Genomic DNA, 15,752 nt, shown 5'->3' with positions numbered 1-15,752 from the left:
ACAGCAACATGCAACACCTTAACCATCAAAGTTTTAGCCTAGCTCATTAATCGATCCTTTGATAATGCAAACTTCCATTGTTTTTATACTTTTATTATCCAACAAGCAATGTCCCCAAAATCTCTGTGGTTATTCCTAGCTTCCATGACAAATGAATTACTGTCGTAGCACCCCCTTTCCCTAGAAAAAAATATACTAATGTTGGATTATATCAAACACTTTCTAGTTTACTCCCATGTTATTAATTTGGTTTTATAAAGCAGTACTCTAAAATTTGAAGCTGTCTGCATTTTTAGATACTACTGCATGTGGTGTTAATCTCCAAAGCAATATAAAGAGATTGTGATTATGCAACACATTTCACAGTCTCATAGCAATTTAGAGTGAGTGGAGCTCTTTTGAACTACAGCTGTTGTGATTTGGAGAGGTATGAAAGGCAATTTGCACAAGCGGCAGCTAAAGGGGCAGCCTGGCATTCTGTATTAGTGACACTTGTAGAGAGGAAATTAATAGGTCAGAATCCTGAAGAACTTCCCTGCACAGTCAAGGCAGATTGGAAATAACATCTCCACCTCACTCACAATTGACACTGGTGCACCTCAGGGACGTGTGCTTAGCCCACTGCTCTGTGCACTGTACATACATTGCTGTGTGGCTGGATACAGCTCCAACTCCAAGTATAAATTTGCTGATAGCACAAATGTTGTTGACAGAATTTCAGATGGTGATGATGATATCCCCATAATCTCTCTCACGATCCTATCAATTGCTGCTGAATCTTTCAGCATCTGGCTGCACAGGGGGTGTTTCGCAAGTAAACCTGCAAGCTCCCCTTTAGGAAGAGAGTGAAAATTGGAGTATCAGGGAAAGGATCAGAGTGTCCATGTGTTCAGAGCAAGAACATCCTCACTCCTCTGCCATGCACTTATTATTTACCAGATCCTATCTCGCCCCTTCCTCTCATCTCTGTATCAGCTCTCTTCCCCCTTCACTCTCTGCCCTGATACAGGGTATTGACCCGAAGCCTTGACAATTCTTTTGCCTCTCCCGTCCCACAGATACTCCTTCCTACACTGAGTTGAATTGAGCCTTGGAGTTCCTCCACTATTTGATTTTTACTCTTGATTCCAGCGTCTCGTTAGCCTCTTGTATCTCACCATTAGGACCTCTTCAGTTTTAATTTCACAGACATGGCGACAGAATGTTACTGTATGCTTCCTGCTTTTGAAATTGATTTCATTTCACTTAATCTAAAGCTTTGCAATTACTTTTAAAAAAATTTGCAGCTCTGCTTCTCTATCCTGTCAGAACATGTAAAGTACCCAGGCCCCTCTTGCTCTGTAATTCTGGTGAATTTGGTAACTGGTCTAGAGCCTGTTTCTAAATATCAGGGTAACTACATATACTCCTCCTCCTGGTTGACCGGTATCATCCGAATTCTCATGAATGAAGGGTCTCAGCCTGAACCATCGACCGGTCATTTTCCTCCATACATGCTGCCTGACATGCTGAGTTCCTCCAATGTTTTGTGTCTGTCACTTCAGATTTCTAGCATCTGTAGTCTCTCTTGTATCTGCCACACTCAATGGGCAGTCCATATCCACTAGGAAGCCAAGCGATGTTCTAATGTCTAAACTGGATGATTGTTGCACGAGTCAAACAATCTCAGCCAAGTTGTATTTCTCTGTTAAATAATAACAAAAATAAGTATAGAAAATGTAAACAAGAACAGCTTCCATTTCCCGTAGGATTATGTCTTGTCTGGAAAGACCTTTAATTCCTTCAGTCTTCTAAGAAATTGGTTACGACTCTAAAGAAAAGATGAATAAATGCGCACTACTTTGGAATTCCTCCAGACCTCATAAAGCCCCTTCCTAATAGACCAGGTCCAGGGATGGCTGGTTTGTCTAGGTCTGATCTGAGCAATTGAATGATCATGGATCAGTGACTTTACAGTACGGGTGGGACAGTTGAAGACATTTGCTGATACTTTTAGATCTAGATTGCTACAAAGTGGTTAGACTGGAAATTCTTAGTGATGACTATCAGCAAGTAAATTTAATAGTTTATAATCCCTTTACACTGGAGAATGTGCAAACACCAAATAGCAGGTCAGTATCAAACCAAGGGTGCTGGAGCTGTTCAGGGTTGAATATTCCTTGTCTTAATCAACAGAGGGTAAAGTGACCAATTCATGTGATAATTGAAATTGGTCCATCCTGGTAATAAAACAGGACATTATTCCAAGTAATTGCCTGAAGCATGTAAATTAATGCTGAGCAGTGGGTTAATTGGATAGTTCTTTTGAAGAGCTGCAAAGCCTCTCAGATACTCTGTGTCTACATATGACAGAGAGTGTGTATGTGTTTATGAGGGCATCTGAATTTGGGCCTGTGGGCATTTACCTAAAGTTGAGCCTGCGTTTACGTGATTATGCTTGAACCTCACTGTGCACCCTCTCTGCAGTTATGTGCATGTGAACACAAACCTGTGTGCACACACGCAAATCAGTTCTAATGAAGGGTCCCCAAACCTGAAATGAGTGTTGCCTGCATTTATAGTTTATTTTTCAGAGTTCCAACTCCAATGATAACGTTAGTTTTTTCTGGTTTCAGCACAGAATGATGTAACTAGATGAGCTAAAGTTTAATAAAGAACTGGTGCCAGAAAAGCTGTCTGTGCCTACGGTGCCTATAAAAATTATTCACCCCTGCCCGGGAAGTTTTCATGTTCTATTGTTTTACAACGTTGAATCACAGTGGATTTAATTTGACATTTTTTTTTGATACTGATCAACAGAAAAAGACTCTTTTGTGTCAAAGTGAAAACAGATCTCTACAGTGATCTAAATTAATTACAATATAAAACACAAACTAATTGATTGCTTAAGTATTTACCCCCTTTAATATGACACACCAAACCATCACAGGTGCAGCCAATTGGTTTTAGAAGTCACATAATTAGTTAAATCGAGATTTGTCTTTGAAGACCTGCGGCGTGATCAAGAGGATTCAATTCATTGTAGTAAAAATACACCTGTATCTGGAGGGACCAACTGCTGGTGAGTCAGTATCCTGGTAAAAACTACACCATGAAGACAAAAGAACCCTCCAAGTAACTCTGCAAAAAGGTTATTGAAAAACTCAACTCAGGAAATGGATACAAGAAAATTTCCAAGTAACTGAATATCCCTTGGAATACAGGTAAGTCAATCATCAAGAAATGGAAAGAATATGGCACTGCTGTAAATGTGCAAAGAGCAGGCCATCCTCAAAAACTGATTGACTGTGCAAGAAGGGGACTAGTGAGGGAGGCCACCAAGAGACCTATGACAGCTCTGGAGGAGTTACAAGCTTCAGTGGCTGAGATGGGAGAGACTGTACATGCAACAACTGTTGCTCTGGTGCTTCACCAATCGCGGGTTTATGGGAAAGTGGCAAAGAGAAAGCCACTGTTGAAAATAAACATATGAAATCTTGGTTAGAGTTTGCCAGAAGACATATGAGAGACTCTGAAGTCAGCTGGAAGAAGGTTCTGTGGTCTGATGAAACCAAAATTGAGTTTTTTGGCCATCAGACTAAATGGTATATTTGGCATAAGCCAAACCTCTCACATCATCAAAAACACACTATCCCTACCGTGAAGCATGGTGGTGGCTGCATCATGCTGTGGGGATGCTTCACTGTAGCAGACCCTGGAAGGCTTGTGAAGGTAGAGGGTAGAATGAATGCAGTAAAATACAGGGAAATCCTGGAGGAAAACCTGATGCAGTCTGCAAGAGAATTGTGACTTGGGAGAAGATTTGTTTTCCAGCAATACAATGACCCCTAGCATAGAGCCAACCTATACATGAGGCTTAAAACAACAAAGTTAATATCCTAGAGTGGCTAAATCAGAGTCCAGACCTCAATCCAACTGAGAACTTATGGCTGAACTTGAAAAGGGCTGTTCACTCATGATCCCTATGCAATATGACAGAGCTTGAGCAGTTTTGTATAGCAAAATTGGGTAAATTTGAAGTGTCCAGATGTGCAAAGCTGATAGAGACCTATCCACACAGACTCAAGGCTGTAATTGCTGCCAAAGATGCCTCTACTAAATACTGACTTGAAGGGGTTGAGTAATGAAGCAATCAATTAATTTGTGTTTTATATTCGTCTTTAATTTAGATTACTTTGTAGAGATCTGTTTTTACTTGGGCAAGAAAGAGTCTTTTTCTGATGATCACTGTCAAACAAGCCAAGTTAAATCCACTGTGATTCAATGTTTTAAAACGATATAATGTGAACAATTCCAAGGTGGTGGTGGGGGGGGGGGATGAATACTTTCTATAGGCACTATAAATTGAATGAAATGCTTGGTCCAGGTTACTGAGGGAAGTAAGAGGATGAATTGCAGCAATCTTGGCCAGAGCCTTCCAAACATCTGTCGTTTGGAGGCATGCCACCTGAGGAATAAAGAATTGCATATATGAAATCATTGTCAGAAAGGGGTGCAGGGATAAATCCAGTCATTACAGACTGGTCAGCTGAATCTCAGTGCTGGGTGATATTCAAGAAACAATCATCTGGGACAAAATTAGCTGTCCCTTGACCATGTATTAGCATGAATGAGTTAAATGCAAATTGTGTCTCAGTGACAATGAAATAACAGAGAGGGATGTTGAGGGAGTGTAGTTGATGTAGTATATATGGTGTTTTAAAAATGTTTATACAATATTATAAATTTGACTTGTCATCAAGGTAGAATAAAAGGGGTGATATAAAATTAGCAATGTAGCAGTAAATTTGTTTGGGCTGGAGGAAAGTGTGCTATTGTTCCCCATGGTCCATACTAGCATTAGTGATCTTCTTGCCAGAGCAGTTATTAACTTGGAACAATCATTTATTGTAGACTTGGTGATCAGATCACATTTCATAGATCAGAAATTATGTTTAATATGTTGTTGGTGCTTATCTGAAACATAAATGAGGTGCAGCCGGCTATTGACCTATCACCTATGAAGTGTATGGAATAGTTTCATAGAGTTTAGTGTTAAGTTGCATCTTGAATTTGAGGTGCTGTCAAGTTTTATTTCTCTACAGTGTGGCAAACCTTTTTTTATTGTTTTTTTATGCATTTTCTACATCACTACAGATAGAAAAAACCCCAAACCAAAATGAAGAAAATTAATACAGTGCAAAAATAAACATAAAATAATAATATAATACAAAAAAGATAATTGAGAAAGCACCCAAATTGAAGTCATGTGAAGTTAGTATCCTCCCCAAGCCCCGCAACAAAAAAAAACTCCAGACCAACCACAACACAATATAGAGAATATAAATCAGGGCACTCAAACCCCTAAAACTGTAAATACACTTGAAAACAGAAGATAATAATGCCTACTACCAAAAAAAAAGCTGAAAGCAAGGGACCGAAAAAAAAAAACCTTAATTAAGAGGAAGGTTATGAAAGTACTCAATAAAAGGTCCCCAGACTTTATGGAAATTTATATCCGAATTAAGAACTGAATAATGAATTTTTTCAAGGTCTAAGCAGGACATAATATCATTAAGCCATTGAGCATGCGTGGGCGGGGCAACATCTCTCCACCTAAGGAGGATTAAACGTCTAGCCAGGAGAAAAGCAAAAGATAATATTCGACACTTAGTCGAACTCAAACGTATATCTGTCTCACCCAAAAAACCAAACAAAGCAATTAAAGGGTTAGGTTCTAAGTGGTGATTCAGAATATAGGATAAAGTTATGAAGACATCTTTCCAAAATTTCTCTAAGCTAGGACAGGACCAGTACATATGAATGAGAGAGGCCTCGCCCCTTTTGCATTTATCACAAAGAGGACTAATATTAGGGTAAAATTGAAATAATTTAGATTTGGACATATGGGCTCTATGAACAATCTTAAATTGTAAAAGGCAATGGCGAGCACAAAGAGAGGTTGAATTAACTGATTTGAGAATCGAGTTCCAAGTCTCATCAGATAAAGAGATATTTAAATCATGCTCCCAAACCATTCCAATTTTATCCACAGGGGCACGCCGTAAGAATGCTAATTTATCACGAATAAATGATATTAAACCTTTACCCAATGGATTAATAGAAGGAAATAAATCCATAACATTTTTCTCAGGCGTTTCAGGGAAGTTAGGAATTAAAGGATTAATAAAGTGTCTAATTTGGAGATATCTAAAAAAATGGGTATTAGGCAGATTGAACTTAGCAGAGAGCTGTTGAAAAGATGCAAAGCGATTATCAATAAAAAGATCTTTAAAATGTCTAATGCCCTTCCTATACCAATCATGGAATTTTGAATCATACATAATAGGTAAAGAAAGGTGATTATGTAAGATAGGACTAGAAGAGGAAAAGCCATAGAAATCATAAAATTTCCTAAACTGAGCCCATATTCGCAAAGTGTGTTGAACAAGAGGGTTAACAATTAATCTAGACAAACTACTAGGGAGTACAGAGCCAAGAAGTGCAGAAAGAGATAAATCTTTAGTGGAACTCAACTCCATTGCCACCCAATTAGGGCACTCGGGTTGGCTATGGAAAAAAGACCAAAAGGTAGCACAATGTATATTGGCTGCCCTATAATATAAACGTGGCAAACCTTGAAAATTAATTCTGCTAAAACAGGAACACTTTGCTGCCTGGTGGAGAATTTCCTCACCACGAACATTCTTTCAAATTCTCTTTTGATCTCTTCACAGAGGGATGAGGGAGAGCAGAGGGACATTGACGGGATTCAGCACGACCGGAGCTCAGCGATAAGGGAGAGGTTCCATCGCAAAACATTACCCGAGATGCCTGTTGTGACTCGCAGAACCAGTAATCACCGAGGTAGTCCTTTAATGCATCGAGTGTCAGTGGTGCTGTAACCGAGTTACTTAGAGTGCTTAGCTTTGCAAGAAACTGCCTCTGCAGCTTGTCAAGGGGAATGACAGTGAATGCTGGAACCCAGCAGACAGGTTAAGCCCTTGCATATCATATCTTGTTAATCTTACTCTGCGTGCTGTTGTTCCTTTCCGCGCCTTGATGCATCAGGCAGCAACCTTGCGTTCCTTTAGTATTTGTCTGTCTTATGAGGCTGAGTTGCTAGCTCAATGCTCAACCCAGTAAAGGTGGAAAGCGTGCAAGGAGGTGGCTGAGTTCAAACCTGGGTCCACTTGCCTCCAAGTCCAGTACAGATGCCACTACACCACTGGCTGGCTACAACTGCCCCTACACCTCCTCCCTCATGATGATCCAGGGCCCTAAACAGTCCTTCCTGGTGAGGCAACATTTCACCAGTGAGTCTGTTGGGGTCATTTACTGTGTCCAGCACTCCCGGTGTGGCCTCCTGTACATCGGTGAGACCAAAGTAGATTGGGAGACCGCACCAGAACAAGCAGGATCTCTCAGTAGTCACCTATTTTAATTATACTTCCCATTCCAATATGTCCATCCATAGCCTCCTGCACTGTTGGGATAAGGCCACACTTCGGTTGGAGGAACAACACCTTATTTTCTGTTTGGGTAGCCTCCAACCTGATGGCATGAACATTGATTTCTCAAACTTCCGGTAAAACCCCCCAACCTCCCCCTCCGTTTACATTCCCCTTTTCCCTCTCTCAACCCAACTCGCCAATCAACTTCCCAGCTCTTTTTTTAATCCCCACCCCTCCAGGTTTCACCGATCACCAGGTGGTTCTCTCTCCCCTCCCCCCCACCTTTTAAACCTATTCATCAGATTTTTTTTCCCAGTCTTGTTGAAGGGTTTCAGCCCAAAACATTGACTGTACTTTTTTTCCATCGATGCTGCCTGGCTTGCTGAGTTCCTCCAGCATTTTGTCTGTGTTGCTCTGCAGATTTTCACTTGTTTGTGGCTACTCTGCATGCACTGTATTCTTAAATGCTTGCTGCATGGAGAGATAATGCTGTGGTCTCTGCAGTGACACAACTGTTAGAGCTGCTTCTCACCACTTCAGTGACCCGTGTTCAACCCCGACCGGTGCTGTCAGTATGGTGTTTGGCATGTTCTCCCCATGGCTGGATAGGCTTCCCATGGGTGTCCTGATGAGGAGCGCACACTGGTTGGTTAATTGGTCAATTTTCTCTGGTGTGCAGGCAAGCGGTAGAATTTGGGTGGAGTTGATGCGGATGCAGGGTATAGGATAGGATAAGTGTAAATGGCTGCTCAAGGCTCAGCATGGACAGTGGGCTTGAAAGCCCTTTATCTGTGGTGCATGATTCTATGCCTTGATCCTGGCATACAAGCGTCCAGTTGTGGCATGATGCTAGTCAGCAGAGGCAGCTGATCAGAAGTGCATTCAGGGCCTTCCTCTCAAACACCTGGAGAAAGACCTTTGTAAGAAATGTTTTAAAATAAACTGTTGCTCTTGGTTTAGAGGTACCGTACTGAAAATACTGATGTGATTCTGCTCCTTGTAATTGACGTTGCCTGCTTAATCTAACAGGATTAAAGATTCCATCAGGAGCACAAACTGAAGATTCTGGCTTCTCGCCCCTTCCTTTTCAGTCCTGGTGAAGTTTCTCAGCCCAAAATGTCTCCTGTTTATTCTCCTCCATTAATGCAGCTGACCTGCTGAGTTTCTCCAGCATTTTGTGTGTGTAGCGCACATTTTCAGCATCTCCAGAATCTCTTGGGTTTAAGAAGATTTTAATGTCCACCTACGTCTACTTGTTTCAAACATTATATTACGTGATTCGGGCACAGTTGTAGGCAGTGATTGCTGGACGATGTCTCTAAGCATAATCCCATTCTCTTTTGCCCAATGCAAGGTGACAGCAAAGACCAAACATGGAGATCTCTTGGGCATTTCCATCTGTATTGAACAGGGATTTCAGTATGGTGTACTTGAGGTGATACAGGTGTGCAGTTATGGCCCCAGTGCAGAGGGAGAGACACTGAAGCGGATGAAATGCTCACTGAACTTTACTAAGAACTGCGCAGAACAAAAAGAAAAATAATAAACACTAGGCCAACAGGGCTGTTAATTAAAACTCTCAGACTGAAAGCTAACACTGACACTGGGGCTAGGAAGTAGCAACTTAATACTAAATAAATTCCGCTTAGAACCATAGAACATTACAGCACAGAAACAGGTCTTTGGGCCCCTTTTGGCTGTGCCGAACCATTTTTCTGCCTAGTCCCACTGACCTGCACCTGGACCATATCCCTCCATACACCTCTCATCCATGTACCTGTCCAAGTTTTTCTTAAATGTTAAAAGTGAGCCCGCATTTACCACTTCATCTGGCAGCTCATTCCACACTTCCACCACTCTCTGTGTGAAGAAGCCCCCCCAATGTTCCCTTTAAACTTTTCCCCCTTCACCCTTAACACATGACCTCTGGTTTTTTTTCTCCCCTAGCCTCAGTGGAAAAAGTCTGCTTGCGTTCATTCTATCTATACCCATCATAATTTTATATTCCTCTATCAAGTCTCCCCTCATTCTTCTACGCTCCAGGGAATAAAGTCCTAACCTATTCAACCTTTTTCTGTAATTCAGTTTCTCAAGTTATGGCAACATCCTTGTAAACCTTCTCTGCACTCTTTCAACCTTATTAATATTCTTCCTGTAATTTGGTGACCAAAACTGCACACAATACTCCAAATTTGGCCTCACCAATGCCTTACCTCACCATAACATTCCAACTCTTATACTCAGTACCTTGATTTATAAAGGCCAATGTACCAAAAGCTCTCTTTACTACCCTATCTATCTATGACACCACTTTTAGGAATTTTGCATCTGTATTCCTAGATCCCTCTGTTCTACTGTTCTCAGTGCCCTACCATTTACCTTGTATGTTCTACCTTGTTTTTTCCTTCCAAAGTGCAATACCTCACACTTGTCTTTATTAAACTCCATCTGTCATTTTTCAGCCCATTTTTCCAGCTGGTCCAGATCCCTCTGCAAGCTTTGAAAACCTTCCTCACTGTTCACTACACCTGCAATCTTTGTATCATCAGCAAATTTGCTGATTCTTTACAGTGTCAATTTAAGCTGTAGTCAGTTTACTTACCTGGAGCAAGGTCAAAGGTAAGAAGGGAGCATTGACATAGCTGTGATTTGGTCAAGACATGGCAAGACTGAAATGAAAGGAAGGGAGTTAAATACAGCTACAATGAAACACTAATAGGCTGGAACGTACTTACTCACAGGTGTGATTGTTGACCCTGTTCTGCTGTACAAACCTGCCCAGATTCTGCAGCAGAGTCTGTGGCTGCGACTGGAATCCCTCCTTAAACAAGACACCAGACACTTGTACCTGCTGGAAATCCTGAATGAGAAACTTAGCCACAGTTTCATGAGTGAATAGTCCCCAATCCATGTGATACTGGTCCCTGCCTCGCAGCTGGTGAGATGCCAGGAAGTGTTGCACAGAATAGACCAGGGACCCATCCACCAAACGGAGAAGAGGAGGAGGGGAGGATGGGGAGGAAATTACAGGTTTCCCATGCTTTCCGAAGGTAGAGCATTCCTGTGAAACTGTTTGTAAGCCAAAATGTTGTAAAGCGAAGAAGCAATTACCATTAATTTTTATGGGAAAAATTTTTGAGTGTTCCCAGACCCAAAAAATAACCTACTAAATCATACCAAATAACACATAAAACCTAAAATAACTTGAACATTTAGTAAAAGCAGGAATTATATGATAAAGACACAGCTATATAAGGTAGAAATATTGAATGTACAGTGTAGTTTCACATCAAAATCATGAAGACAGCAAGCCAAAATCGATTTGTAGAAAAAAAATCTGCACGTAAGCACATGCGCATGTACATGCATACACACACAACTGCCTGCACAAGGCTTCACCGTCATGGTAGTCTTTCGCAGGGTAAGCACTCGTGTAAAGCGGGCGTCTTTTTCTCGTAAAAGCAAAAATCCTCTTTGGTTAGCGAAAACAGGTACTAATGTAAGTCTTTCATAACAGCGAGCTGTCGTAAAGCGAACGTTCGAAAAACGGGCCACCTGTACCTGCTTGAGCTGGGAAACATGGAACACTGGGTGAATTTTCATCGATGATGGTAGGCACAGTCTATCAGAGGCTCTGTATAGAGCCTTCTCCACTCTGTAGCACAGGGCTAACTTGCAGTTCTCACCTTTCAATGGAAGATCTCTAGACAGCAGCCAAAATTTCTCTGCTGGCTTGAGAGGCCTCACCTGTCAGCTGAGCCGATCAGCCTGCTGGGCATATTGTTTTATGAGAGCTCAGCAGAGAAGCTCTGGCCTGTCTTCACGTGTGCTTGCAGTGTTGGACTAACTACTCAGCAGCAGGAACCCCTCTGTCAATTTCTTGGTCAGAGAAGAGTGGTGGCAGGAATTCCTTTCGGCAGTCAAAGTGGGAATATGCCAGTGGAGGATGACTGGAGGTTATTGTGCGCAATCTGTGCCCAAACCAGTTGGGAGCTCCAACGACAATAAAAGTCTGAAGCTCATGGGTCTGGGGCCCCCCACGGCAGAGACGCTGAGAGCATTATGTGATTAGGGGAAGATGTTTGCAGAGAGAATCGAACCATCAGAATTCTCCTTGCTGTCAAATATCCTCTTTAATGGAGCACTTGGGAAATGAATCCTGCAAGAGTCCTGGCATCAGTACAGACAGGAACCTGTTCTCCTGCACTGATCTTGATCCTCCCGAGATAGGTGCATGCGCCTCACCTGCATAGGCGTCTCTGCCGACTGTGTACCGGGTGACGAGGGAGAGGGTGCATACAGACGGTGATCTAAAGCATAGGAAGATCGGGACATTCATTCTCTATGCCATTCAGTTGCCTGGCTGTCAATTAGAATGGCTAGATTTATCAGATCATTCTGGTGGTCCTGCTCATCACACACTGAGATCTCATGCTGGACCCCTTCACTCAGCCCACACTGGAAATCAGTGAAGAGGGATCTCTCATTCAACCCCAGCTCAAAAGCAAGCGTATAGATCTTTACTGCATAGTCCTTCACTGTCCTTTGGTGCAAGTCCAGTAGTCAGTTAGCAGCCTCCTGACCCCATACTGGAAGATCAGACCCTCTCTCGAATTCGACTACAGTGTTGAACAGGCTGAGCGGGGGTCCATTTAAGAGATTCATCATATAAACCAGTTTACGTGCGTCATCACTGAACTGATCTAGCTGGGCTCGGAAAGTCAGCTCTCACTGGGTAATGAAATTCCTGCAGCTCCCGGGGTCACCGAGTCTCTGCCTGGAAGAGGAATGCTTGGTTCTGGTTCAGATGCTTGTCACTGGGGTTGGGGCATTAGTTGCCAGGACTCAGGAGTGTTGAGGAGGAGAATGATGGAGATGCTGGAAGTGGGACTGTCTCAGCTGAAAGCTGCTGAATTGCAGCAACGTGAGCGGTGATGGCTGACACCTGATGCTGGCTGTCAGTATTGAGCTGCTGAACCACGTCCCGGAGAGCAGTAATAGCTGCCCCCTGGTCCCGCAGTCTGTGGTGAGCTGCCGAACTGTCACTGTAAGGGCTGACACCTGCTTGGACTTGTCTTGCTGCTCTGAGAGTAGTTGCCGCACTGCGTGTGACACTTCAGCCCAGCCAGTGTGTACTGACTTTAGCTTCTTTCCTACCTGACCAATGAATGTCAGTGCCATGGTCAGCTGTTCTCTCTCTGCTGGGTCCATTTTGGTGGCCAAGTCTTGCTGACATGCATGTACAGTTATGGCCCAAGTGCAGAGGAAGAGACACTGAAGCAAACTGAAAAGTTCACTGAATTTTAATAAGAACTGTGTAGGACAAAAGGAAAAATAACGGGGCTGTTAACTAAAGCTCTCAAACTGAAAGCTAATGACGACACTATGGCTTGGCAGAAATAACTTAATGCTTAACAATTTCCTCACCTTTACAACACCAATCTAAACAGTGGTCTTCTTTCGCAGGGCAATGACAAAGGTAAGCAGGGAGCATAGCCATTGCTGTGCTTTTTTCAAGACAAGATTGGAGCAAAAGGAAGGGAGTTAAATACAGCTACAATGAAACGCTAATTGGCTGGAACATGCATAAGTAGGGGTGCTATTGATGACCCCGTTCAGCTGTCCACCTGTGATGGTGACCAGACTTAGTGGCTGTGACTTAAGGGGAATAGAAACTGGTTTTGGGTTTCCTGATGATAAAATTGGATAAGACTGATAAATCAAATGATGGAAGTCAAGTAGTCAGTTTCCACCAGCACAATAACTGCTGGCGAACTCAGTGAGTCAGGCACCATCTATGGAGGTAACGCACAGTCAGCACTTCAGATTGAGTCTCAGTCCAGATGAGGTATTCACTGGATATGTTTTCCACATGCATACTTCCTGTACTCTGTCCCAGCAATCTTTCTGGTGTTGAGGCATTGTTTAAACCTTCCACTGAATCACAGGTATCTTTGTGGTTTATTGCAATGATACTGTCAATTTAAAAAAAAGATCTGCTCTTCCAATTTTGGGACTCATCTACAGCTCCAAATGGGAACATGCCAGTTCCCTACCCAGGGATTTGCCCTGCTGGATGTTAGTCCCAGTCTGGTGTGTAATATGTGGATGTCTGAACTAGCTGAAATTTCCCTAAACTTGTATGAAGCTTTCTGATATTATCCATACTTAATACAAGATGAGATGGAAATGCTTAAATAAGTTTCCAGCTAATTTGTTTCCTGAAACTGAAGGTGGCCCCATCTCCTCCCAAAATACTTCCACTGAATGACTGCAAGAACCTTCTTAAAATGTGCTCAGCTCATGGGCGATACTGTAGCTTAGTGGTTAGCACAATGCTTAGAACACCCAGCTGTAAGATTAGAGTTCAAATCTGTAAGGAGTTTGTACGATCTTCTTGTGACTGTGTGGTGGTTTCCTCCAGGTCCTCCAGTTTTCTTTCACACTCCAAAGACATTCAAATAGGGTTATAGAGTCATAGAAAACTACAACACAGAAACAGGTTCTTTAGCTCATCTGGCCCACAGCGAAATATTATTCTGTCTCCTCCCACTGACCTGCGCCCAGACCAAACTCCTCCCATCCATGTACCTGTCCAAGTTTCACTTAAGTATTGAAATTGAACCCATATCCATTAATTGAACCTGCAGCTCATTCCACATTCTCACCACCTTTTGAATGCAAGTGTTCCCCTTAAACATTTTGCTCATCGCCCATGATTTCTCATTGTAGTTTCACCCAACCTCAGTGGAAAAAGCCCGCCTGCATTTACCCTATCTATATCCCTCATAATTTTGTATACCTTAATCAAATCTCCCCTCAATCTCCTACGTTCTATAGAATAAGTCCTAACCTATTCAAGCTTTCGCTCTAACTCAGGTCCTGAAGTCCCAGCTATATCCTTGCAAGTTTTCTCTGTACTCTGTCTTTTTTACATCTTTCCTATAGATAGATGACCAAAACTGCACACAATACTTGAAATTAGGCCTCACCAAGCTCAGTGGTTCAATTTATATCAGAAAATGTATGCAGTATACAACCTGAACATCTTACTCTTTGCAGACGTCCACAAAACAGAGGGGGAAAGAAATATAAAATGAAGGACAGAAATCATTCTAACCTCAAAGCCCCCCAACACAAAAGCAACAGCAAGATCAATAACTCTCCCCCTCCCCCCACTTGCTCCAGCAATCATCAAACCCCTGTTTTGAAGGTACAATCTGCAGCGATGCTTGTTTGAGCTCTCCCAACTCCAAGCCAGCAGGCTCTCACTCACCGTCGAGAGAGAGAGAGAGAGAGAGAGATTGCTCGAGTGCAGAAGCTTCCAACAGCTGCATCCACTGTCTCGATGTTTTGATCTGCCACAAGAATCAGCAACATCAGCGAAGAATCGGGTTGTCAAAAGGGCCGCACCCCGAAGGCACACACCTTTCAAGCAGCTCCTGGAGTTAGGAAACGCAGGCCACTTGGAGAGTTCCGAGAACATAGTTTGAGTGCAGCTGTGGATCATGGACCCTGACAGGACCCCAGCCACCTTGAAAAGGAAAGTAAAGACATGAGAACAGGAGATTTAACTTGTTTTGCGGACGAACTGGAAGAAGTTGCCCAGGTCCGCAAAAACCTTTGGTGCCATCTTATATAATTTTGACATAGTATCTCAAATTCTGTGCTCAATATATTGATATATGAAGGCCAATGTGCTTTCTTTACAACCTTATCCACCTGTGACACCAGATTCAAGTATTTGTGGATCTGTATTCCCAGATCCCTCTACTTTTTCCTCAGTGCCCTACCACTCACCATGTAAGACCTACCCTGCATGGTCCTGTCAAAGTGCAACACCTTGCACTTGTCTATATTAAGTTCCATCTGCCATTTTTCAACCTAGTTATCCAGTTGGTCCAGATCCTGGTGCACCCTTTGATAGTCTTCCTCGCTGTCTGCTACACTCACAAGCTTGGTAACATCCACAAATTTGCTGATCCAGTAACCACATTATCACCCAGATTGTGATATGGATGACAAACCACAATGGACTCAGCACTGATCCCTGCGACACACCTTTAGTTACAGGCCTCCAGTCAGAGGCACATGTCTCCTACCAGTTTCTGGTTTCTCCCATGAAGCCAGTGTCTAATCCAATTTATTACCTCATCTTGAATGCCAAGCAACTGAACCTTCTTGACTAACCTCCCTTGTCGGACCTTGTCAAAGGCCTTGCTAAGTTTCACGTAGACAACATCTACTGCCATGCATTCATCAACTTTCCTGGTAACTTCCTCAAAAAACTCTGTAAGATTAGACACGACTTACCACGCA

General features: G+C 42.6%; 1 protein-coding gene across 7 annotated transcripts in view; it reads left to right on the top strand.

Moving 5' to 3' along the window:
* LOC132378980 (tyrosine-protein phosphatase non-receptor type 13-like) overlaps positions 1-15,752 on the top strand; it is a 411,889-nt gene that overhangs the window by 126,468 nt on the left and 269,669 nt on the right. For all 7 annotated transcript variants that reach the window (XR_009507250.1, XR_009507249.1, XR_009507251.1 and 4 more), the window contains exon 6: positions 6,717-6,846. Coding sequence is in view for 4 of the 7 variants with exons in the window: in XM_059946390.1 (XP_059802373.1) it covers positions 6,717-6,846 (130 nt within the window). In the remaining 3 variants the exon portion in view is untranslated. The remainder of the gene's footprint in view (positions 1-6,716; positions 6,847-15,752) is intronic.

This window comes from Hypanus sabinus, chromosome 21 (assembly GCF_030144855.1).
Source record: "Hypanus sabinus isolate sHypSab1 chromosome 21, sHypSab1.hap1, whole genome shotgun sequence".
NCBI lineage: Eukaryota > Metazoa > Chordata > Chondrichthyes > Myliobatiformes > Dasyatidae > Hypanus > Hypanus sabinus.
The sequence above is the reverse complement of the archived record's forward strand: the minus strand, read 5'-3'. Positions and strand labels throughout refer to the sequence as shown.